At 38.4% G+C, this 25,860-nt stretch overlaps 1 protein-coding gene across 1 annotated transcript; it reads left to right on the forward strand.

The window, feature by feature from the left end:
* Nucleotides 1-844: 844 nt before the first annotated feature.
* Nucleotides 845-24,788, forward strand: LOC133771053 (vomeronasal type-2 receptor 116-like). Its single transcript, XM_062206782.1, has 7 exons — nucleotides 845-966; nucleotides 16,648-16,939; nucleotides 17,654-18,460; nucleotides 19,192-19,419; nucleotides 19,769-19,892; nucleotides 22,642-22,644; nucleotides 23,866-24,788. Exons 1-7 carry the CDS (start codon nucleotides 845-847, stop codon nucleotides 24,786-24,788), a joined length of 2,499 nt encoding a protein of 832 aa, XP_062062766.1.
* Nucleotides 24,789-25,860: the final 1,072 nt, after the last annotated feature.

Below are 25,860 nucleotides of genomic sequence, written 5' to 3' on the forward strand. Positions count from 1 at the left end.
TTATATTCATTAAATAAAAGTTAAAAAAAATTAAAATTTCAAATTTTTATAAAAATAAGAATAGATATTTTAAAAAGATTTTTTACATCATAACATAGTAACCCATAAATTCTTATCAGTATATTTAAAATTTTAACAATAACCACATAACTTAAAAATTTTTAAAAGACATTCTTCATTTTATTATTTTGAAACTTTATTCTATGATAAAAAGTGAACTGAATTAAATATTCATTAGATAATTAAACATTTAAAATATTTAAACATTGGTAAGATGGATATGTTATAGCTACATGCCTTTCCATAGAAATTATAGCTACACGGATTTTCATAGAAAAGTTTGAAGTCCATTGCATAGTTTGCCTTTACTCACTTGTCCAAAGGGACTAGCCTCATGTCAAATGCTCAGTAGTTTATGTGGCCAGATTGGAAAGTATTTTCCCAAATGGCTCATTGACACAGTCTGGAGACCAAACCTGCCCAACAGCACAAATACCTTAGAGCCGTGGTATCATACCACCTGGGCATTGAGAAGAAAAACCACAACATATTTCCAACTGGTGTTTTTCACCAGGACGAAGAACCTCAGGTGCACAGCCCCAGGGAAGAATGTGTCAGGCTTGGCTGAAAGAAGTCAGGGGTCATTAGAATGACCTGTTCAACTCACACTAATACACACACACACACACACAGAGACATATATGCTTACACCAGGCTGACACTCAGGTTTCATCACCACTCATACTGCAGCTTTGCAGACATTTCTAAGATGCTCCCTGTGGCTTCTATCCTCTGTCTTCTGCAAATTTTCCTCCCTGTGTGCAGTTTGGCTGCACCCAGTCCCATGTTCACATCGAAATCCAGTGTATACAAGGACGGAGATGCAGTCATTGGAGGGTTTTTCCCTCTTCATACTTTTATAACGGACAGTGACATCAACAAGCCTACGGAAACAATTTACACTCAGTAGGTGACTTTTCATTGATTCATTTTCTTTTATCAGGATGGATAATACTGAGGGAATCTGTGGATCAATGCTCTTTGCATCTCTGTCTATCCTTCTCTAATCTCATCATAACCATTCAAAATTTATTTTATCTCTACCTGTTGACTTGTTTTCTCCAGCAAAGAAGGAAAAGACTATTCTGTGACATTCTCATTGTTGAAGGGGAAGGAGGTTATTCTATTTTTCTTCCCTTTTCTCTCAATTTGTAAGGACTGGAAGAAAAGTGAAAAATGACACTTCACTTATTCCACCGTACCCATCTCTCCTCCTGTCTAAGCCGCTACTGCATGTGATCAAATGATATTCTAGAGGAAGACAATTAAATTTGTTGCCATTAGTTTACGTCTACAACGCAGAGTGTTCTTTCCACAAAGTCAAAGATCTCATATCTTTCATGAGATAAACAAATCCTAATGTCTCAGCATAATAACCACTCATAATTACTCTGTGGACAGTTTTTTTTCTGTAGATGTCAGTTACACTTTCAAATAAATTTTCCATCACTATTTCATGCCTAGGGTGCTACATGCCACCTGGAGCCACTAGTTAGTCCAGGAATAAGGGATTAATATTATGTGATATTATCTCTCCTATCAAAATTGATTCTGATTCATATTTTGGAACTTTTAAATGACAGGTCCAATGTCAACTGCTAGTTAATAAATGGGTGAGGCCAAATTTCAGGGGATTTGAGCAGACAACTGTGCTATTGAGAGAAGGGATGCTACTGAATGCAACAATTGCTTACTTTATCAAAATATCACAACACAAGTGTTGGTATGCTAGCTAGACACATTGGGAAATGGGGATGGCAAATTTAGTAATTGGGACCACTGCTTTGCCATTGATGGTGTGCATCTTTGTAATATTCCTTTTTATGTATACATGTTTATAAATTATTTTATTCTCTGAATACTCTATGTTTACCTATGTTATTTCTTTACATAATTTCCCAAATTGTATATGCAAATTGTTCTCCAAGGGTTTTATGGGCACACTTTGAATCTGATGTTTGCTGAGGACTACTGTCTCTTAGTCAGCATGAGGCATGCAGAACTTGGGGGAGGTTGAATCAGAGAAGTTGGGTCTAAATATACAAAGATGTTTTAAATTTTAAAAATATACACACTACTTGTTGGAGATGGTAAAGAGTTTATTCAATGAGAACTTCTCCACAGGCATGAGGACCACTGCAATGATTTTTTAAGAGGGGCAATGATTCTGGACTTCAGTCCACACACAGCATGGTGTAATGGGAATTTATAGTCCAGGAGCAGAGTGGAGAAAGTGGATGGAAAAATGCCAATGGGAGACAGAGATGGAAGGGGAGATTCTGGGGAAACTGATCTAACAGGGTTACTACTGAAGGAAGACAAGAATGATCAGGCATCACTTAGATACAGAAGAGGTTGAGAAACTATGCAGATCTTAAGTGTGATAGATATTAAAGACACATTACCAGGAATGGTGTTGAAGTAGAGTATGCAATGACAACCACATAAATCCAAAAGCTGAGACCTAGTTTTTTTGTTTGTTTGTTTGTTTCTTTTTTTATTTTTTAGACCTAGTTTTCAAAGTGTTTAGGAAATTTTGAGTCTTGACAAGGAGTAAATTCTGTCAGGGCAAAGCTTGTTTCATCCATGACAGCACCTACCTAATGCTGTATCTTGTGTGGCTTCCGTGATTTCATTCTTGCATCAATTTTAGGATATTTCTAATTACCTAAGAGGCTATTTTACTATACTTTGGAAGAAAGTATATAGACATTTGATAGATTTTTGAGCACAGGACATACAGCTTTGTAGTCTGATTAAAGCAAATGTATCCTTGGAAGTAAAATGTATGCATTCTAGGATGTGTATTTGAGGATACATTGAAATGGTCAAGGAGATATGGAATTACGTTACTTTGGCTCAAAAATTTTTGAAATCTATGCATTTTTTCACAGTAAACACCTTCCATGATATTTTTGAAGACCTTTTATTTGCTACTGGATCTGGATATTGTGCCAGAGACTCTTTCAGAAACATACTAATTGAAATTCTTCTTGGTCAGGCACGAGACAGTATGCCCTTTACATTTCTGTTTAAAATGGCCTTATTCAATGCTCTCAAATGGTTTCTCTGCTTGTATAAATCATAGGAATATATCCTTCAATAATTTGTACTTACCATTTGTCCACTTTAATATAGACCTTTACTATTTTGAGGGCAATTTAACATATTGAGAGTAAGAAATATTTGGTTGGCAACTATTTGAAAAAAAAACATTTTACTGGGTTGTTGCTTGTTTGGAGTATTTTTCAGAATAGCATGTCTAAGGTTAATACAAATGTGAACATTTATGTAGAGTAGCATCGAATGATTTTTTTCTCACTTTTATTTTTTCCATGCATCCTCAATGTACAATTTTAGAAACACACATGTGCTAAGCCAATACTTTATTTTTCTTCATAAACTTCCTAAAGTTTCTGGAGTTTACTTTGCAGCAAATATGAATATATCAACACTATTATATTTCACTATGGTTTCATTTCACTGTTAATTGGATAATTCATTTCTCTACTGATTGCCAGTACCACATTTCTGATTAATGAAACACTGTATGTCTAACCAAGTCGCTTGTCTATTTTATATTCTTTCCTTCTGATGTATTCATATATTCTGGCGCCATTACCACTGTGGTTAAAATAGTCTACTTAATAAATAATTGTAATTACTGTTTCTAAAAAAATCACTGTCTTCTTACCTTTATGAAGTTTTTTTCACTAATTTCCTAAACTTCTCATGATTCTAAAAAACCTCCTATGTGATTTTGGCCATATTGGTTTAAAAACAAACTCTCCTTAAAATTTTTATTCTTTTTAGTTTTATTTGAAATATAGACAGAGAGTGATCTCACTTCTGCTGGTTCTCTACCCAAATATCTACAACAGACTGGAACTCAATAAGACTGTCCTATGAGTGTCAATGACCCAAGAAATTTATTCATCACCTGCTACATGCCAGGGTGCACATTTGCAGGAAGCAGGAACACAAGTAGAGGAAATGGAACTTGAACCAGGCACTTTAATACAGGATGTGGATCTCCCAAAAGGTTACTTAACTGCTGCCAAAGCACACAATAGGACTTTTATTTTGAGTGTGTTAACTTTGGGAACATTTTTGGCATAGAAATATTATACTTAATGTTTTTTATGTTGCTAAGTAGATTTGTGGTTTTTTCCATAAGTCAAAACAAGTTTTCTTAACTCTTTTCCTACACTCAATATGTATTTCCCAATAATATGTTATCTATACCACATTAAGAACTCATATATTTAGTCCATAGTTTGTTATGATTGGAACAAACCTCTGCATTTTCTCTTGTATGTCCCACATAAATAGTCCTATCCTTTACAAAATACTATTACCTGATGCTTTCTTTTCACCTGCTATATTATTTTTTTAACTTTTATTTAATGAATATAAATTAACAAAATACAGGTTATGGATACATTGGCTTCCCCCCCCCCCATAACTTCCCTCCCACCCGCAACCCTCCCCTCTCCCACTCCCTCACCCTTCCATTCACATCAAGATTCATTTTCAATTATCTTTATATACAGAAGATCAATGTAGCATATATTAAGTAAAGATTTTAACTTTTTGCACCCACACAGAAACACAAAGTGTAACATATTGTTTGAGTACTAGTTATAGCATTAAATCACAATGTACAGCACATTTAGGACAGAGATCCTACATGAGGAGTAAGTACACAGTGACTCCTGTTGTTGACTTAACTAATTGACACTCTTGTTTATGGCATCAGTAATCTCCCTAGGCTCTAGTCATGAGTTGCTAAGGCTATGGAAGCCTTTTGAGTTCACCAACTCTGATCTTATTTAGAGAAGGCCTTAGTCAAAGTGGAAGTTCTCTCCTCCCTTCAGAGAAAGGTACCTCTTTCTTTGATGACCTGTTCTTTCCACTGGGATCTCACTCACAGAGATCTTTCATTTAGGTCATTTATTTTTTTTGCCTGAGTGTCTTGGCTTTCCATGCCTGCTCCCTGGTAGTCTAGTGGTTAGGATTCAGCACTATCACCGGCTATGTTATTGTATACATAAATTTTAGTTTCTAGATAGCCACAGAACATTTCGGGTGCTAACAAAAATCACTCTGTTGACCCTGATTTGAATGGGAATGTTCTTAACCAAGATCCTTTAAGCCTGCTGGTTCCACAACACCCAGTGGAGATCACAACTCCTCAAGAATGTGGACCATAGTGTTGGTAAAAACACATCTCTCTGGCAGTGGAGAATGCAAGGTGTCCAGCACATAACAAATCTTCCCAGGCAGACAAATCAATTAATTCACAAGCTTTTATTGGGATTCCTCTCCTGCTAAGGTTCCACCGTCCCAACAGAGCGGGGGCCAGGGAAGTCGTGCATCAGAGGTTGGGAGGGCTCCTTTTATAGATACAGGGCGTGGGGGTTAAAGGTTGAGGCAGCTCTGATCCTCTTTGGTTTAACTTTAGGCACCTGCGGGGACCTTGACAGGACTTTTCTTCCCCAGAAGTGCAGGTAGGGACTCTCCATTCCTGGAAGTATAGGCCTTCTCTCCTTGCAGATCCCTAAGCTACCAGAGAAATATTCCTGTGGAGAGTAGTCTTCGTGTGGGGGTGATCTTCTTCACTTGTCCTTCAGCAACCCATTATTGTTAATCACTGCTTTATGTATCAGTAACATCACGCTTATCCCTGAAGTTTTTAGGTTTTTTGAACTTACTTTTATGATTGACATTACATACATTTATATATTTATTGGATAGAATATGTTATTTTGATACTTGTTAATACTGTAGAATGATGAAATCAAGCTCTTTAATATATCCATCAACTTAGATAACTCTCTGACAAATATGAAAAGGGTTTTGCTTCAGCTGCATTTAAAAAACTTTAAGATCTCCTCCTCTTAAACCATTATATCAATCAGAAATATGAGCTACATTTTGTCAAAAAGGTTTACATATTTCAAGAGATCATAATTCTCCTAGCAGAAATTTAAGAACATTAAATGTGAGAATAAGTTTTAAAGATTTATTTACGTACAATTTGGGACATGCTCAATCGGACTTGCCCCAAATGGTGGAGTTAGAAATGTGCCAGGGGATTCTAATACAATCCCATCAAGGTGGCATGTACCAGTGCCATCTCACTAGTTAAAGAGATCATCTTCAGTTCACAATTGATCACTCTGATAGGTCTAAGAGTCAAAGGGATCACACAAACAAGACTACTGTCTGCTAATACTTACTGATAGAATCAAAAAGGGAGAGAAAGATCCAACATGGGAAGCAGGATACACAGCAGAATCATAGATGGCAGATGTCCTAAACAGCACTCTGGCCTCAGAATTAGCCCTTAAGGCATTCAGATCTGGCTGAAGAGCCCATGAGAGTATTGTAGGCATGGAAAGCCAAGACACTCTGGGGAAAAAAAAAAAACATAAAAGAAAGAGCTCTGCAAGTGAGATCCCAGTCGAAAGAACGGGGCCATCAAAGAAGGAGGTACCTTTCTCTGAAGGGAGGAGAGAACTTCCACTTTGACTATGACCTTGTCTAAATAAGATCAGAGTTGGTGAACTCAAAAGGCTTCCATAGCCTTGGCAACTCATGACTAGAGCCTAGGGAGATTACTGATGCCATAAACAAGAGTGTCAATTAGTTAAGTCAACAACAGGAGTCACTGTGTACTTACTTCTCATGTGGGAGCTCTGTCCTTAATGTGTTGTCCAATGTGAATTAATACTATAACTAGTACTCAAACAGTATTTTACACTTTATGTTCTGTGTGGGTGCAAACTGATGAAATCTTTACTTAATATATACTAAATTGATCTTCTGTATATAAAGATAATTGAAAATGAATCTTGATGTGAATGGAATGGGAGAGGGAGCAGGAGTTGGGAGGGTTGCAGGTGGGAGGGAAGTTATGGGGAAGAAAAAGCCATTGTAATCCATAACCTGTACTTTGGAAATTTATATTTACTAAAGAAAAGTTTTTAAAAATATTTATTTATTAATTCATTCATTTATTTAAAAGAGTTACAGAGAGGGACATTTATATAAAAGAGTTACAGAGAGGGAGATACAAACACACACACACATACCGAAAGAGGGAAAGAGAGAGAGAGAGAGAAAGAGAGAGAGAGAGATCTTCTATCCGCTGGTTCACTCCCCAAATGAGCACAATGCCTGAGGCAGGCACAAGTTAAACCCCTAAACATGGGCCGGCGCCGTGGCTCAACAGGCTAATCCTCCGCGTTGCGGCGCCGGCACACCGGGTTCTAGTCCCGGTCGGGGCACCGATCCTGTCCCGGTTGCCCCTCTTCCAGGCCAGCTCTCTGCTGTGGCCAGGGAGTGTAGTGGAGGATGGCCCAAGTGTTTGGGCTCTGCACCCCATGGGAGACCAGGAGAAGCACCTGGCTCCTGCCATCGGAACAGCGCGGTGCGCCGGCCGCAGCGCGCTACCGCGGCGGCCATTGGAGGGTGAACCAACGGCAAAGGAAGACTTTTCTCTCTGTCTCTCTCTCTCTCTCACTGTCCACTCTGCCTGTCAAAAATTAAAAAAAAATAAATAAATAAAATAAAATAAAATAAAACCCTAAACATGGAACTCCATCCGGGACTCCCATGTGGGTCTCCCATGTGGGTGCAGTGGCCCAAGTACTTGTGCCATCTTCTGCTGTTTTTCCCAGCATATTACCAGGGAGCTGTTTCAGAAATGGTGGAGAAAGAACTCCAACCAGTATGCAAATGGAAGCCAGCATCACAGGCAATGGGTTATGATTCTGTATTTAGGGGACCCAAAGAACTCTGCTAAGAGACTATTGAACTCATAGAAGAGTTTGGCAAAGCACCAGGATATAAAATCAATGCACAAAAATCAACAGCCTTTGTATACACAGGCAATGCCAAAGCTGAGGAAGAACTTCTAAGATCAATCCCATTCACAATAGCTACAAAAACAATCAAATACCTTGGAATAAACTTAATCAAGGACGTTAAATATCTCTACAACGAGAATTACAAAATCTAAAAGACAATGGAAGAGGATACCAAAAAATGGAGAAATCTTCCATGCTCATGAATTGGAAGAATCAATATCATCAAAATGTCTATTCTCCCAAAAGAGATTTATAGATTCAATGCAATACCAATCAAGATACCGAAGACATTCTTCTCAGATCTGGAAAAAATGATGCTGAAATTCATATGGAGACACAGGAGACCTCGAATAGCTAAAGCAATCTTGTGCAACAAAAATAAAGCCGGAGACATCACAATACCAGATTTCAGGACATACTACAGGGCAGTTGTAATCAAAACAGCATGGTAATGGTACAGAAACAGATGGATAGACCAATAGAACAGAATAGAAACACCAGAAATCATTCCAAATGTCTACGGCCAATTCCATACCCAGTTTGCTTAGAGTTTTCATCATGAAAGGGTGTTGTATTTTATCAAATGCTTTCTCTGCGTCTATTGAGAGAATCATATGGTTTTTCCTCTGCATTCTATTAATGTGGTGTATCACATTGATTGTTTTGTGAACACTGAACCATCCCTTCATACCAGGGATAAATCCCACTTGGTCTGGGTGGATGATCTTTCTGATGTGTTGTTGCATTCTATTGGCCAGAATTTTATTGAGGATTTTTGCATCTATGTTCATCAGGGATATTGGTCTGTAATTCTCTTTCAATGCTGCATCTTTTTCTGGCTTAGGAATTAAGGTGATGCTGGCTTCATAGAAAGAATTTGGGAGGATTCCCTCTTTTTTGATTGTTCTGAATAGTTTGAGAAGAATTGGAGTTAGTTCTTCTTTAAATGTCTGGTGGAATTCAGCAGTGAATCCATCTGGTCCTGGGCTTTTCTTTGTTGGGAGGGCCTTTATGACTGTTTCAATTTCTGTCTCAGTTATGGGTCTGTTTAGGTTTTCTATGTCTTCCTGGTTCAATTTAGTTAGGTTGTATGTGTCCAAGAATCTGTCCATTTCTGATAGATTTCCCTGTTTGCTGGCATACAGCTCTCTGTAGTAATTTTGATGACTCTTTTTTATTTCTGTGGTGTCTGGTGTTACATTCTGTTTTTTATCTCTGATTTTGTTGATTTGGGACTTCTCTCTCCTTTTTTTTTATTTAGTGTGTCAATTTTGTTTATTTTTTCAAGCAACTAGCTCTTTGTTTGGCTGATCTTTTGTAATGTTTTTTTTTATTCAATTCTGTTGATTTCTTTGCTAATTTTAATTATTTCTCCTCTCCTACTAGTTTTGGGTCTGGTTTGATGCAGTTTTTCTAGACCCTTGAGATGCATTGATAGATCATTTGTTTGGTGCCTTTCCAATTTCCTCATGTAGACACCTATTGCTATAAACTTTCCTCTTAACACTGCTTTTCTGTAGCCCATACATTTTGATATGTTGTTTTGTTATCTTCACTTGCTTCCAAAAAGTTTTTGATTTCACTTTTGATTTCTTCTATGACCCACTGTTCATTGAGGAGCATGTTGTTCAGTCTCCAGGTGTTTACATATGCTCTAGGGATTCCTGAGTTGTTAATTTCCAGCTTCATTCCATTGTGGTCTGAGAAGTTGCATTGTATGATATCAATTCTTTTGAATTTGCTGAGACTTGCTTTATGACCTAGTAGGTGGTCAATTCTAGAGTAAGTTCCAGGTATGCTGAGAAGTATGTGTATTCTTCAAGTGTAGGGTGAAAAGTACTGTAGATATCTGTTAGATCTATAGTCGATTAAATCTGCTGTTTCCATGTTGATCTTCTGTATAGTTGATCTGTCTATTGCTGAAAGTGGAGTACTGAAGTCTCCCAATACTATTGTATTGGAGTCTAAGTCTCCCTTTAAGTTCCTTAACATATCTTTTTAATAACCCAGTGTCCTATAATTAGGTGCATATACGTTTATAATAGTTACATCTTCCTGTTTAATTGATCCCTTAATCATTAAATAGTGCCCCTCTTTGTCTCTCTTAACAGTTTTTGTGTTAAAGTTTATTTTGTCTGATATTAAGATGGCTACGCCAGCTCTTTTGTGGTTTCTGTTGGCATGGAATATCTTTTTCCAACCTTTCCCTTTCAGGCTGCATGCATCTTTGTTGGAAAGATGTGTTTCTTGTAAGCAGCAAATAGATGGGTTTTGTTTTTTAATCCATTCAGCCAGTCTGTGTCTTTTAATTGTAGAGTTGAGGCCATTTTCCTTCAATGTGACTATTGATAAGCAGTGACTTTGCCCTGCCATTTTTCTAGTTATTTCTAATATATATACTTTGAACTTCCTGTGATCTTTTACTGGGAGGTTTTCTTCCTTTACCTTCTTTCATATTGATGGCTATGTTTCTGTGTTTCTGTTGTTGCACATCTTTAAGCATCTTTTGCAGGGCTGGACAAGTGGCAACAAATTCTTTCAATTTCTGTTTGCTATGAAAGGTCTTTATTTTACTTTCATTCACAAATGAGAGCTTTGCAGGATATAATATTCTGGCTGACAGTTTTTTTCTCTTAGTACTTGGGCGATGTCTCACCATTCCCTCCTAGCATGTAGGGTTTCTGATGAGAAGTCTGCTGTGAGTCTAATTGGAGATCCCCTGAGAGTAATCTGACGTTTCTCTCTTGCACATTTTAGGATCTTTTCTTTATGTTTCACTGTGGTGAGTTTGATTCCAATGTGTCATGGTGAGGATCTCTTTTGGTCATGTTTACTAGGGGTTCTATGAACCTCCTGTACTAGGATGTCTCTGTCCTTCTCCAAACCCGGGAAGTTTTCTGCCAGTATCTCAGTAAAAAAGCCTTCTAATCCTTTATCTCTCTCCATGCCTTCAGGAACTCCTAGAATCCGAATGTTGGTTTTTTAAATATTATCCTGTAGATTCCCAACAATATCTTTTAGATTTCTAATTTCCACTTCTTTTCTTTGGTTTGACTGTATACTTTCCTGTGCTTTGTCTTCTAAGTCCCGTATTCTCTCTTCTGCCTCAATGATTCTGTTTTGAAGGCTCTCAAATGTGTTTTTTATTTGTTCTATTGAATTCTTCATTCCATTTTGATTTCTCTTCAATAACTCAATTTCATAAACTACTAAATCTTCATTTCATTTTGATTCCTCCTTAAGATTTCATTTTCATGAGAGAGATTTTCTGCCACGTCCTGCATGGATTTCAGTAATTCATGCATTTGTTTTGGATTACTTCTAAATATTCTTATCATAAATTTTTTTAGTTCCATTTCTTACAATTTTTTCTATCTCATTATCTTATAATCTTGTACTGGAGTGTCATGTTCTTTTGGGAGTGTAATGATGTCTTCCTTGTTCTTGTTTCCTCAGTTTTTGCATTTGTTGTTTGGCATTGTGGAGATAGTCTTTGGTTTCTTTTTTTTTTCCTGCTGTGGTGGCTTTTATCATTATATTATGACTCTAGATTAGGTCGTCTGTCTGCTTTTGGTGAATCTCTAGAGGCTTGTGATGGGTGTGGCCGGAGAGCTCTGTTCAGTTCTTCAGGGTTAAGGGTGTGCCAAAGGTGACACACCCAGGTTTGGCATGGTAAATCTCTCTCTTTTTTTTTTTATTCATAAGGGAAGTAATTCCACTCAGCTGAGCTCTTCTCTTTGATGGTGATAAGTGCCTGAGCGCTAGCCCCAGTGGGTATAATATTCACCTGCTCTGTCCCAAGGACCACACAAAGGATCTGTGCAGTCCTCAGTGTATGTTCAGATTTCCCTGCAATGACTCACACCAGGTAGCTTGGGCCGCCTGAGCTTGTGGTGTCTCCCCCGGGACTACTCAAAGTCTCACACACACCGTCAGTTCTCCCAGACACCCAGAGTTTTGGTTGTTTTTTTTTTTCCACAGCCCCAATTCATAAGCTCCACACATTCACTAGGTCTTAGTCTCCTGCTATTATTCCCCACCAGAGGCAGGTTTTTCTGCTTGGCTGAGGGCAGGCGCTGCCCCCAACTAGTACAACTGTTACGTATTTCCAAAATGGTACCTGTTCTATTGTCTTGCATGCATTTGTAAGGTGAGTGGAGAGAAACAATCATGTCCAAACTGTCCCTTTTATTTTTTCTCTCCTCTAGTTAGGCTGGTGTACTTCTCCCCCCCCCCCCCCCAGGGCTTCAAGCCTCAACCCTCTAGACTCTTCCTGCTGCTTTTCCACCAGTGTCTCAGGCTACTACAGTTTCATCTCACCTCTTTCCAGCACTGGCATGGAGACTCTAGGCAGCCAGGCTCCTGAGCCGTGGGCACCCATGCCCTCCAAGTAGATCCACCATGGCCCTCTAGCTCCGGAAGAGTTTCCTCTGCCATTTTTTCCCTAACTCTCCCCTGAGTCTACACTATCTCCACTTTTATTAAACTATATTTTCCTGGATTATCCATGAGCTCTCTCCCTATTCTGCCATCTGGAACCTCCCCCTTCATCTCTTTTAACAGCTTATGTTGAAGTCTACCTTGTCTTATATTAGGATGGCAACTCCAGCTCTTTTTAGTTTCTGTTAGCATGGACTATCTTTTGCCATCTTTCACTTTCAGTCTGTGTGTATCTTTGTTAATGAGATGTGTTTCTGGTAGGCAGCAAATAGATGGGTCTTGTTTTTTCATCCATTCAGCCAGCCGGTATCTTTTAACTGGAGAATTGAGGCAATTTATATTCAGGGTGACTGTTGATAAGTAATGACTTGGCCCTGCCATTTCTCCATAAATATTCCTACTGTTTACTTTGGTTTCCTCTTCTGCCTTCTCATTATTTCATAGTGATGATGTTCTTTCTGTTTCTCTGTGTAGCACATTTTTAAGCATCTTTTGTAAGGCTGGAGAAGTGGTGATGAATTCTCTCAATTTCTGTTATGGAACGTCTTGATTTCCCTTTCATTAATAAGTGAGAATTCTGTAGGTTTTCTGATGAGAAGTCAGCTGTGACTCCAATTGGAGATCCTCTGAAAGTAACGTGATATTTCTTTCATGCACATTTTAGGATTTTTTCTTAGGCTTTACTGTGGACAGTTTGACTACAATATATTATGGTGAAGATCTTTTCTGGCCATGTCTGTCAGGAGCTCTATGTGGTTCCTGTACTTGAACATTCTTTTCTTTCCCCCAAATTAGGGAAATTTTCTGTAATTATTTCACTAAATAGTCCTTCTAGACCCTTCTCTCTTTCCACAACTTCAGGTACACCTAAGACTCGTACATTGGGTCATTTGATACTATCCCACAGATCTCCAACATTATTATTTTTAAGTTTTCTAATTTCTTCTTCTGTTCTTAAGGTTTTCCACTGCATTTTTATTTTATCCTTTTAATTATTTGCTTCTAATATTTCATTATGCTTTCTCTCTAAAAATCTCAATTTCGTGGGGAAAATTTTTATTCATATCATGTACAGCTTCCTTTTTTCAGGGATTTGCTTCTGATTGCTTTTGAGTAATTCTATAATTAATTTTTTTGTATTCCATTTCTGGCATTACCTCAATCTCTTCATCTCCACGTTCTGACATTAATAAGTTTGTGAGTTCCTTTGTGGGGTCATACTGTTTTCCCTATTCTTGTTGCTTGAATTTCTGTATTTATTTCCAGGCATTTGTAGAACTTTTTTTTACTCTGATGGTTTTTTCTTAAGGTAAAGAATTTATTGGTGGAAACCCAACAGACTGGAGGGGAGGGGCAAGAAAGAAAAGAGGGAGGAGAGAGTAAGAGAGAGAGATAGAAACAAATAGAGTTCAAGAGACAGGAAGAGAGAGAAAAAAAGAGAAAAGAGAGAGCAAGCCTCTGATAGCTTTTATCTTTGAGCTATGCCTCTGTGACTTAGTAGAATGTCTACACTTTCAGGGAATACCAAGAGGTGTATAGTGGCTGTGGCCAAGGACCTCTGGTCATTGTGCCAGCATAGGGTGAGTATCCAGGATACACTCAATTTGGGAGGCAGCTCCCTTCTTGTAACTGGATGGAGAGGACTGGTCACCTCTGTTGGAGTTACTGCCACTTTTCCTCCAACCTGAGAAATGTCCAGCTGTTAACACCCAGTGTATTCAACATTCATCAGCACCAGCCTATGAACTGCACATATGATCCATGCAGACTTTCCGGTGAACATGGTTCCCTCTGCTATGAGCTGCTGTAGGCATTTAAGAAGCTCTGAGAGTATAGAGCAGCACTCTGTGATTGCCCAGAACACAGCTATACTCGGCCTCCTCTCACCCGGTCACAGTGTTTTCTCAGTCTCAGCACCCAGGGCTCTCAGGGTCAAGGAGTGCAAGTGGGACCAGTCTGCCCTGTTAGGCCATGCAATCCACAGGGAGACTGAGGTGTTCCAAGAGCCATTGTTTATGTGTGTGTTCCAGCCCACTGGATCAAAACTGGTTCTTCTAACCAGTTATGAAATGGGCAAAGGACTTAAACAGGTATCTGTCAAATAAGGAAATCCAAATGGCCAATAGACACGTGAATAAAATGCTCAGGATCACTAACAATCAGGAAAATGCAAATCAAAACAATGAGGTTCTACCTCACCTCAGTTGCAATGGCTTTCATACAGAAATCAACAAACAACAAATGCTGGTGAGATTGTGGAGAAAAAAGTACCCTAATCCACTGTTGGTGGAAATGTAATCTGGTGCAGCTACTGTGGAAGACAGTATGAAGTTACCTCAGAAATATGAATATAGACATATCATATGATCCAGCCAGCCATCTGACTCCTGGGAATTTACCAAAACTGAAACAAATCAATACATGAAAAAGGTATCTGTACCTCCATGTACACCACAGCAAAATTTACTATAACCAAGCTATTGAATCAACCCAGATGTCCATCAACTGATGAGTGGATAAAGATATTATGATATATACACACTATGGAGTACTACTCAGCTGTAAAAAAAAAATGAAATCCTGTCTTTTGCAACAAAATGGTCACAACTAGAAACCATTATGCTGAGTGAAATAAGCCAATCCCTCAAAAGACAGATATCATATGTTTTCCTTGATGAGAGGTAATGAATACAATACCTGAAATATTTTAAAGCAAAACAGATATTTTGACAATCAGTGATAGTTTATATACCTTGTGTCTTTCTTTAAGGAACAGTATTTTGTTTTACTTTGTTTTGTTTTCTCTACATACTATCTGTTGAACTCTTTTACTCAGGGTAGTGTTAAATATACAAGCATTAAGTGCACTAAAAAAGATCACTGTAAAAATTAAGAGTGAGAAAATAAGAGGGAGGGAGAGGAAGGGTTCAAGCATGGATAGGAGAAAGGGTGAGAGGAAGTACCACTGTGTTCCTGTAATAGTATAAAGGAAATATATGAAACTTGTATAAATTAAATATACACATATATTTAAAAATTAAAATCAATAATCATATACTAGAATTTTATGGCCAAAATGTAGGAAATTTTACATTATTTGGTGGTCAGATTTTTAATATTTTCTTTTTATGTAATACAAAGCATTAAGGAAATCCTAACTATGTATTATGCTTTACCAATTCCATAAACTTCATTTCTTCCTTTTTTGCTGAAGTTTATTCATTATTCTTGGATGATAATATTTTCAGCACCTTCACAATATAAAGGATGCTACTGTGGCTGGCACTATGGCATTTAGAAGATGTAAAATAAAAATTAGGTAAGAGGAGAAAATGAGAAATTTTTTTAAATATGAAAATAAAATATTGGAAAACATAAACAAGTGAGTAGCAAGACAAAACAATGAAATTTAAGACACATGAATCTCTCAGAAGTTGAGTAAATATATCCATTGAAGCAGTGTAGCCTTCTTTAAAGGCAGAAAACAATTAAAAATGTAACTCGTATGTAAGTAGAGGGAATAAAACAAGGAATGAAAAATTAATAAATAAAAGAAAAGCTATAAAATAATAAACTATGTATTTGAAAGCAGCAAAAAAATACAGGTAATGGGAGAAAAAGTAGCATATGATAATTTCCTAATGTAATTGGAAAAAAATATTTAGTTAAATACTGAATTTAAATTTGGTGGAAATTCCCAAATTTAACTTTAATTTGCTGACAAGATATAAATGAAAACTAAACACCTATTGAGAAACTTAAAAGTCAATATTCAATGGAGGATACAAAGCAGCACAAGCCACAGCAAACCAAAATAAATCCAGGATGGCTGCAACAAAGCAGGTACCTTTGGGAAAAGCAATCTGAATCAGTAAGAGTCAGCTGGTCCATTCATAATGGTATACATTATAAAGTCTCCAGTAAGAAATAGTAATTGTGATCTGAAATACTATATCACTTCAAGAATTAGAAGAGAAGAGGAAGAAAAATTCTGAGGAGCAAGAGTAAAGAACCAAGAGGAAGAAGAAGATAATAAAGACAGAAGCAGCACATACATACACTCACACACACACACACACACAGTGAGACAATATTTGAAAAGCAAATGAAAATTTAACATATTCTATACATATGTAAAGATTTATTCCCTCCAACTGGATGATACCTATTTTCCTTCAACACATAGTGAGTACTAAAAAGGTGTGAACATTCAATTGAATTTGAAGTTAACAATTTATTTTATCTTTTAAGGATTTCTATGCTTACTTCACAGGTTAAAGACCAAGAACTATCAGTATGTCCTGGCTTTGGTTTTTGCCATTGAAGAGATCAACAGGAACCCCTATCTTTTACCCAACATGTCTCTAGGATTTGATCTCTATAATGTCCCTTATACTCAATGGATGACATTGAAGAGTTCCCTCATTTGGCTGACAGGACTGAACAAGTATGTACCAAATTACACCTGCAGGAGACAAAGCAAGTCTGTAGCAGCACTTACAGGAACATCATGGGCAACTTGTGCACAGATTGCAACATTGCTGGGACTCTACAAATTTCCACAGGTGAGGGTATGTGGGCAGGGAGGAATAAAAACACATCTTCCTGGGTAACATTATGAGGCTTCTCAAAACATAGAAGGAAGTCTTGATATGCATCTTGTAATGTGTATAATCTCAAAGAGTAAGTATTCAGATACCTGTTAGAGTATCATTTCCTTTGTTTCAGAGTAAAGATGAGAGAGATAGGAAAGCAGATATAGACGTTTCCCTAAAGTCTGACATTGGTAAGTATTTTTGTGAAAGCTCCCATGAGTGGAAGGTAATGCAAAACACATTGCCTTACTCCCTTTGAAAATGAGATTGTGCTTTGGCTAAAAATGTTTGTTTACATATTTATTTTTTTATTTATTTAACAGGAAGAGCAAAAGAGAATGGTGGGATGTAGGGACAGAGAGAGAGAGAGAGATTCTCCAGTCCACTGGTTCACTTCTCAAATGCTCCCAACAGACGGATCTGGGCCAGCCCAAAGCTAGGAGGCACAAATTCTATCCTCCTCTCCACATGTGGTACAGGCCCAAACACTAGTGTTAACGTCCACTGCCTTTCCAGGGACATTAGCAGAAAGCCTGTTCAGAAGTTGACAAGCTTGAACCCCAACCAAGATTCCGCCAGCATCATTAGCAGCGGCTTATGTAGCTATGCAACACTGCAAACCCTGAAATCTCATGTAGAGAAATGCTCTGCCTCATATTGCTTCCAATTTTCCGTTTTCTATAGCTTACCTTTGGGCCTTTTGATCCTATTCTGAGTGACAATAGTCAGTCTCTTTCTCTATATCAGATGGCCCCCAAGGATACATCTCTGGCTCTTGGCATGATCTCCTTGATACTTCATTTTAGCTGGACCTGGGTGGGACTGGTCATCTCAGATGACCACGATGGAATTCAGTTTCTCTCAGACGTTACAGAAGCCATGGAAAGGAACAGAGTATGTGTAGCCTTTCTGGAAATGGTCCCAGTCACTACAGTGTCATACTTCACAAAAGCTTGGTCATATCATCGCCAGATCAGGCAATCATCAGCTGATGTGGTGATCATTTATGGTGATGCTGATTTTCTACTCGGTTTCACTATTAGTATTGACCAAGATTCAATTATATGGAAAGTCTGGATCACAACCTCACAATGGGTTATCAATACTGAAAAGAACAATTTCTTACTTGACACTTTCCACGGGACTCTGATTTTTTCACATCACCATGAGGAGATTTCTGGATTCAAAAATTTTATCGAGACAGCTACCCCTTCCAAATATCCAGAAGACTTTTACCTCGCTGAATTGTGGAATTCTTCTTTTAATTGCTCGATTTCTGAGTCTCACTATGAAACATTAGAGACCTGTCCTCTCAATGCATCTTTGGCCTGGCTGCCTAGGAACATTATGGACATGTCTATGACTGATGGGAGTTACAATGTATACAATGCTGTGTATGCTGTGGCCCAGACCCTTCATGAAATGATGCTTCAACAAGTAGAAATGCAACCAATGTGGAATGTACAAGGACTGACCTTTGCCCCCTGGCAGGTAAGGTCTCCTCCACTGCATGTCAAGTACTAAAGTTAATGCATATTTCATAAGTGGCGTCTGAGCTGCCCTACCAAATCAGTACAGCAATTTTCTCCAGAACACACAAGATTCTGCACTTGTTTCATTCTTAGGACAATCTAGACACGAGTAGAAATGGGCATATATTTCAAAATACCCTCTGGCAAGAGGATGTGATCATGAATCAAGATGTAAACTTTGTGTTTACAAGGACAACATCCATTCTACCTAATGCCTCCAAAGAAAAAGAAATACTATTTATCATGAAGTTATTCCATGAAAACAGACCAATTTCTTTAAGTGTAAACATGCTTCTGAAAACAATAATGCATACTTTATGTCAATGATCTCTTTGAATTCTGCAACCACTTTAGGTACCAATAACATCATCTTACAGATTGTAGTCTGGAATTAACCAGTAATGAAATGAATGTGTGTAGACATCACTCTAGACTTGATTTCTGCTGGATTCCCATGATCGCTGAATACGTGGTCTTTTTTTGTGTGTTTATTCTTAAATTGAGTGATACTTTATAAACATTATGATACTCAGTACTCCATAGTGGCTTCTCTTTTGTTTCTGTTTCATTGCATGATTAATTTCAACTTTGTAATAAAGCTTTAACAATGAAAAGTAAACAGTAATTCAAGCTCACTGTCTCAACAATGAAGCACAATTCCTCATAGAATGGTGAACCCCTTTCTTTTAGCTGCACCCCTTTCTGAAAAATATCCAATTCAACAATCCTGCTGGAGACCAAGTGAATATGGATCAGAAAAGAAAACTGGACGCAGAGTATGACATTCTCAACTTTTGGAATTTTCCAGAGGGTCTTGGCTATAAGGTCAAAGTAGGACACTTCTCACCGTATCTTCCAAAAGACTGTCAATTGTCCTTAACAAAGGATATGATAGAGTGGGCCACAGGAATTACACAGGTATGTTAGACCTAATCATAATGCTTTGTTCTACATATAAAAGACAAAATATAATGTTAATTTTAATGACTCGCATGATTCATTAATGGTCATATATGAAGATGTAACAAACCACTTCCAGTTTAACATATATTCTTATTTACTGATTGGATGAAGAAGAGATAATGAGCAATTTAGATAGTTTTTCAATGTTCTTATATTGGACCTTATAAAATTAATATCACATCCAATAATTTAATAGTGTTTATGCATGTGGGTATATTAATAGTAGAACACTAAAAAACACTACTTTGATGATCATGGGAGTAGGTCAAAGACTGACTAAAAACACACATCTAATTTTCTTCAGATTCCTCACTCTGTATGCAGTGAGAGTTGTAATCCTGGATTCCGGAAATCCCCTCAGGAGGGAAAAGCTTCCTGTTGTTTTGACTGTACCCCCTGCCCAGAGAATGAGATTTCCAATGACACAGGTAATGTGTGCCTTCTGGAGAGACTTCTTCCATCTCTTTTATATTTTTCAACGTCCTTCCAAAGACAAACTAAGGACCTCATAAAGGACTACCGAGAAATTCTTCTTCCTTCCTTCAGTAATTTAATTGTAACTAATATTTCCTTGAAAAAAAAACAGTATTAGTTCTTTGAACTACATTATTTGATTCACTGTGGGAGATATACTGTACACACTATTGTCTAAAGAAATCCCTTTTCAGTACCTCACGTTATCAAAGTTTCATTTCTATCAGGCAAGTTGACACATTATACTATTTTTTGGAAAACTTTTATTTGATAATTATAAATTTTGAAAGTACAACTTTTGGATTATAGCAGTTTCCCCCCCCCCCACAACCACCCTCCCACCCACAAACCATCCCATCTCCTACTCCCTCTCGCATCTCATTCTTCATTAAGATTCATTTTTAATTATCTTTATATACAGAAGATCAACTTAGTATATACTAAGTAAAGATTTCAACAGTTTGCACCCACACAGGCACACAAAGTATAAAGTACTGTTCGGAGACTAGTTTTACTGTTAATTCACATAGTACAAGGATTTAAGGACAGAGATCCTACATGGGAAGTAAGTGCACAGTGACTCCTGTTGTTGATTTAACAATTGACACTTTTATTTATGACTTCAGTAACCACCCAAGGCTCTTGTCAGGAGCTGCCAAGGCTATGGAAGCCTCTTGAGTTCAAACTCTGACCTTATTTAGACAAGGCCACAATCAAAGTGGAAGTTCTCTCCCCTCTTCAGAGAAAGGTACCTCCTTCTTTGATGGCCTGTTCTTTCCACTGGGATCTCACTCACAGTGATCTTTCATTTAGGTCATTTTTGTCCACAGTGTCTTGGCTTTCCATGCCTGAGAAACTCTCATGGGCTTTTTAGCCAGATTGAATGCTTTAAGGGCTGATTCTGAGATCAGAGTGCTGTTTAGTACATTTGCCATTCTATGAGTCTGCTGGGTATCCTGCTTCCCATGTTGGATCGTTCTCTCCTTTTTAATTCTATCAATTATTATTAGCAAACACTGGTCTTATTTGGATACATTATACTATTGATATCAAATTCCCATTCTTTGTGAAGCTACATTTGTATCACATTGAAGACACCCCTAATTTCCCAGTGTTTAGCTTTCTTCTTCACATAGAGCATGTGTTCAGAAAGCTTGTGTCTGGATTAAGAAATTGGTAGATCTTCAACACAAAGGCTAATGATTATACAGAATTCCCTCTGTGGATATGTGTTTCTCCCTGACTCCTAAAACTCGCAGTTGAGTAGGACAGACAGCATACAATGAGATGAACTCAGTGAGGTATCACAGCAGTCCAGTGAAGGTTGCACAGAGACTGATGAAATGAAATAAGTAACTGAGTGCACATTCTGCTAAGGCCATCATGGACTTTCACAGAAACAGTAGCACTGGTGTTATATCAAATAAATGAAGGGAGGAAGAAATTCTGTTAGGATTATTGGAAATGGCAGGATAAAAGAAATCAAAAATCTCTCGAGCCCACATCTGAGTGATCTCAGAATGTTTGTGGTGGGAGCCGGCGCCGTGTGTCACTTGATTAATCCTCTGCCTGCGGCACCGGCATCCCATATGGGTGCCAGGGTCTAGTCCCGTTTGCTCTTCTTCCAGTCCAGCTCTCTGCTGTGCCCTGGGAAGGCAGTGCAGAATGACCCAAGTGCTTGGGCCCCTGCACCTGGCTCCTGGCTTCAGATCGGCATAGCTCCGGCCTTAGTGACCATTTAGGGGATGAACCAATGGAAAGAAGACCTCTCTCTCTGTCTCTCTCTCACTGTCTAACTCTATCTGTCATATAAAAAAATTTAAATTAAAATAAAAATTAAAAAAAATAAAACAAAATCTTTGTGGAAAAGAAAATTTGAAACTAAGTCAATGAAATCCATTTTTGATGAGATATATGATGACTGGTTGCATTTTTCAAAGCTGAATCCATAGATTAATCCCTTCCCATTATTCTTATGGGGACCAATAAATTCACGGGTGAACACTAGCCATGGCTCAGTCACACTCATTTTCTAGAACTCTTTCATAGACTAGGAAAAAAGAGTGAACTCATTCAATTTATGAGAACAGCTAAGTTCTCCTGCCCACACTTGGAAATTCCATCACTAGGATAGCACTTTACAGGCCTCTGGCCTTCTTAGCTCAATTAACTCCTATCCCAAATGGAGATTTTTTTTCAGAATTTTATTTCATGGCAAAATCAGATTTACAGGTAATTCACAGCAATGGTTTCTGGAAAGTAATGTAAAAACAATCTCAATTATTGTAGGCTAAGGTAATGAAATTCAACTTTTATTATATGCAAAATGCAAGGTTCTTTAAGAAAGGCCATGGAAAATGGCATTAAGAAATAGGCTGATTTTGGCACCAGAAAAAGATGAAATCCTAGCACTGGTATTACAAATAGGTGTCTAATGAAATTTTTATTTGAAAGCATTACAGAAAGTGAGGGAGAGACAGAGAGAGATCTTCCATCCACTAGTAAACTCCCCAAATGCCCACAATGGCCAAGGATGGACCATGCCAAAGGCAGGAGTTTCTTCTAGGTCTCCAACGTCGGAGTAGTGGCCCAAGCACGTGGAATGTATTCTACTGCTTTCCTGGGCATAGTAGCAGGGAGCTGGATGAGAAATGGAACTCCTGACACTCAAACTGCTGCCCATAAGGGATGCTGGTGTTGCAGCAGGTGGGCTATGGCACAATGCAGTCCCAGGAAATTAGCAAAATTTTAATACTTCTTTGAAAATAAGTCTTCACTAGGAAAATGCCTGAAATATTTTAATCTTGTAAGGCTGTTGACAGCACCATAAAACACAAATCACATTTTGTGCCTCAACAGTAGAAGCAAATAGAAGATAATAATGCTCAATATGAGCATTTTTACTAGACAGTATTCTGCAGACCCTGCCTATATAATTTTCAGAATAAAGAAATTTTGAAAATTATCAGAACTTAAAAAATAAAACAGGTATTTCATATGATATGCTGTATAGTATAAAACCCAGGTAAATTAATGAAAAGCTGAATGCAGTAGAGCCTGAGTACAACTTAATATCGAAAATCCTATTTCTAAATCCCAACATTATGCCATTTTGAAAAGAAATTTTAGAACATGACATTTACTATACCTTATTACTTGTACCTAGGAATAAACCTACTGTAAGCTTTCAGAGACTCTAAGTAAAATTTAAAATACTTAGAAAGTAAAATCTGACATAAGTGATGAGATACTTTCGTGGCTAGAGAGTAGTCAGTGTTAATTTGATCTGCTGACTCAATGCAAATGCAATTCAAATTCCAATATATTTTGTGTTGGAAATAACAACTGGTTAAAAGGTGGGAATGCCTACGATAGCTGATATGAAGTATTGTCATATGTACCTGGATATTCAAAAACTACATGGAAATTCATACAGTAGGGTAATGCATGGCTCTCTATGTGGTTAAGGTACAAAAATGAACATACATTTATTTTAAATCCATTTTTCATGATCTTTTGTGGTGTATTCATGTTTTCACACAATACATTAGATTATCAAACTCACAGCAGTTTCTCAATAACTGCTTGTTCTTTGAATGATTATACCAAGTCAACTGACTTCATAATTGTAATTAGTTTTGTCCTCTGGGTGGGCCTGTTAGTATTCTGTGAGAATAAAAGCCTGTTCTCACTGAAATGCCAAATGCTTGAAAATAAGGAGAAGAAATAACAACATTGTTTACTGCATGTTCAGGAAAATGGGCAGAATTGATTTGGAATAATTTCCCAGATAACATTCTTTATTTTGGGCCAAGAGAAACAAAAGAAGGCAGTTTGGTTCAATTAGAAAATGAACTGAGAGATGGTGGCCTGTGAATAAGAGAAAAATACTGATGCAGGACTGATGACAATTTGGGTTTTCCCTAGACTTGGATCAGTGTATGAAGTGTGCAGATCATCAGTACGCTAATGTGGAGCGAAACCAATGCCTCCAGAAAGCTGTGACCTTTCTTGGTTATGAAGACCCCTTGGGGAAGTCCCTGGCCTGCACAGCTCTGGGCTTCTCTGTCCTCACAGTGCTTGCTTTGGGCATCTTCGTGAAGCACCGAGACACTCCCATCGTCAAGGCCAATAACCGGGTTCTCAGCTACGTCCTCCTCATCTCCCTCACCTTCTGTTTTCTCTGCTCCTTACTCTTCATTGGACGTCCCAACACGGCCACCTGCATCCTCCAGCAGACTACATTTGGGATGGTGTTCACCGTGGCTGTCTCCACTGTCTTGGCCAAAACTATTACTGTGGTTCTGGCTTTCAAGATCACTGCTCCAGGGAGAAGAATTCGGCATTTGCTGGTGTCAGGGGCGCCTAACGCTGTCATTCCCATCTGCTCCCTCATCCAACTGACCCTTTGTGGAATATGGCTGGGGACCTCTCCTCCTTTCATCGACACAGATGTACACGCTGAATATGCACACATCATCATTGTGTGCAACAAGGGCTCAGCCACTGCCTTCTACTGTGTCCTGGGATACCTGGGCTCCTTGGCCCTGGGCAGCTTTACTGTAGCTTTCCTAGCCAGGAACCTGCCCGACACATTCAATGAGGCCAAGTTCCTGACATTCAGTATGGTGGTTTTCTGTAGCGTCTGGGTCACCTTCCTCCCTGTCTATCACAGCACCAAGGGGAAGGTCATGGTGGCTGTGGAGGTCTTCTCCATCTTGGCCTCCAGTGCAGGGCTCCTAGGCTGCATCTTTGCCCCGAAGTGCTACGTTATTTTGTTGAGACCCGATAGGAACTCTCTGCATGGGTTTAGGGATAAAGTGCATCCTGGGAGTAATAAGCCCTCTTAAGTCATAACTCATGAGTTTCCGAAAACAAATAGAGGGTCTGAAGACAAAGCTCTGTCACTACTGCATTCAGGTATTAAATGACAATATGGAACTGACTGCAATGTACAAGTGACTTGTGCTTTTTTCTCTAATACTATTTGCATTAATGAAAACACCACCCATCACCTTTTCAACTTTGAATTAAATATGGATTTTCTGTTGTTCCCAATTTTTTTTGACAGGCAGAGTGGACGGTGAGAGAGAGAGAGACAGAGACAGGCTTTCCTTTACCATTGGTTCACCCTCCAATGGCCAATGAGGCTGGCACACCGCACTGATCCGAAGCCAGGCGCCAGGTGTTTCTCCTGGTCTCCCATGGGGTGCAGGGCCCAAGCACTTGGGCCATCCTCCACTGCACTCCCGGGCCACAGCAGAGAGCTGGCCTGGAAGATGGGCAACCGGGACATAATCCGGCGCCCCGACCGGGACTAGAACCTGGTGTGCCGGCGCCGTAGGCAAAATATTAGCCTATTGAGCCGTGGCGCCAGCCCTGTTGTTCCCATTACATCTTCAAAGAATCCTACAATCCTTGCTTGATTTTGTTTTTATGATTCCCATTTATGTTATCTTCCATCTGGCTTTTCAATTATTTTTACTTTTTCATAATATACTAATATTATATATTATTAATATTATGTAATATAAATATTACTCTCTTTCTGGTCGTCTAACATGTTTCAATGAGTTGTTTTTTTCCTTTTGAAGAAATACCAGAAGTTTAATATGCTGGATATAGTATACTTTGATAATTTATATATAGTTTTCTTATTTTTTTGATTTTTTAACACTCCTGAGACTTCTAATATAGATTTTATATTTCATGTGACCTTTGAAATTGTTCAATTTAAATAGCAAAATTCATACAGTAAAATAAATGCTGGCCGGCGCCGCGGCTCAATAGGCTAATCCTCTGCCTGAGGCGCCGGCACACCGGGTTCTAGTCCCGGTCGGGGCGCCGGATTCTGTCCTGGATGCTCCTCTTCCAGTCCAGCCCTCTGCTGTGGCCCGGGAGTGCGGTGGAGGATGGCCCAAG

This window comes from Lepus europaeus, chromosome 12 (genome assembly GCF_033115175.1).
Source record: "Lepus europaeus isolate LE1 chromosome 12, mLepTim1.pri, whole genome shotgun sequence".
Classification (NCBI taxonomy): Eukaryota; Metazoa; Chordata; class Mammalia; order Lagomorpha; family Leporidae; genus Lepus; species Lepus europaeus.

What these genes read in the sequence shown, in the direction of transcription:
- LOC133771053 (XM_062206782.1), top strand. Translation starts at nt 845, where the DNA reads ATGTTCACATCGAAATCCAGTGTATACAAGGACGGAGATGCAGTCATT. An exon ending in GACTCTACAAATTTCCACAG is followed by an intron (nt 16,940 to 17,653) that starts GTGAGGGTATGT and finishes CGTTTTCTATAG; the next exon opens with CTTACCTTTGGGCCTTTTGA. An exon ending in TGACCTTTGCCCCCTGGCAG is followed by an intron (nt 18,461 to 19,191) that starts GTAAGGTCTCCT and finishes CCTTTCTTTTAG; the next exon opens with CTGCACCCCTTTCTGAAAAA.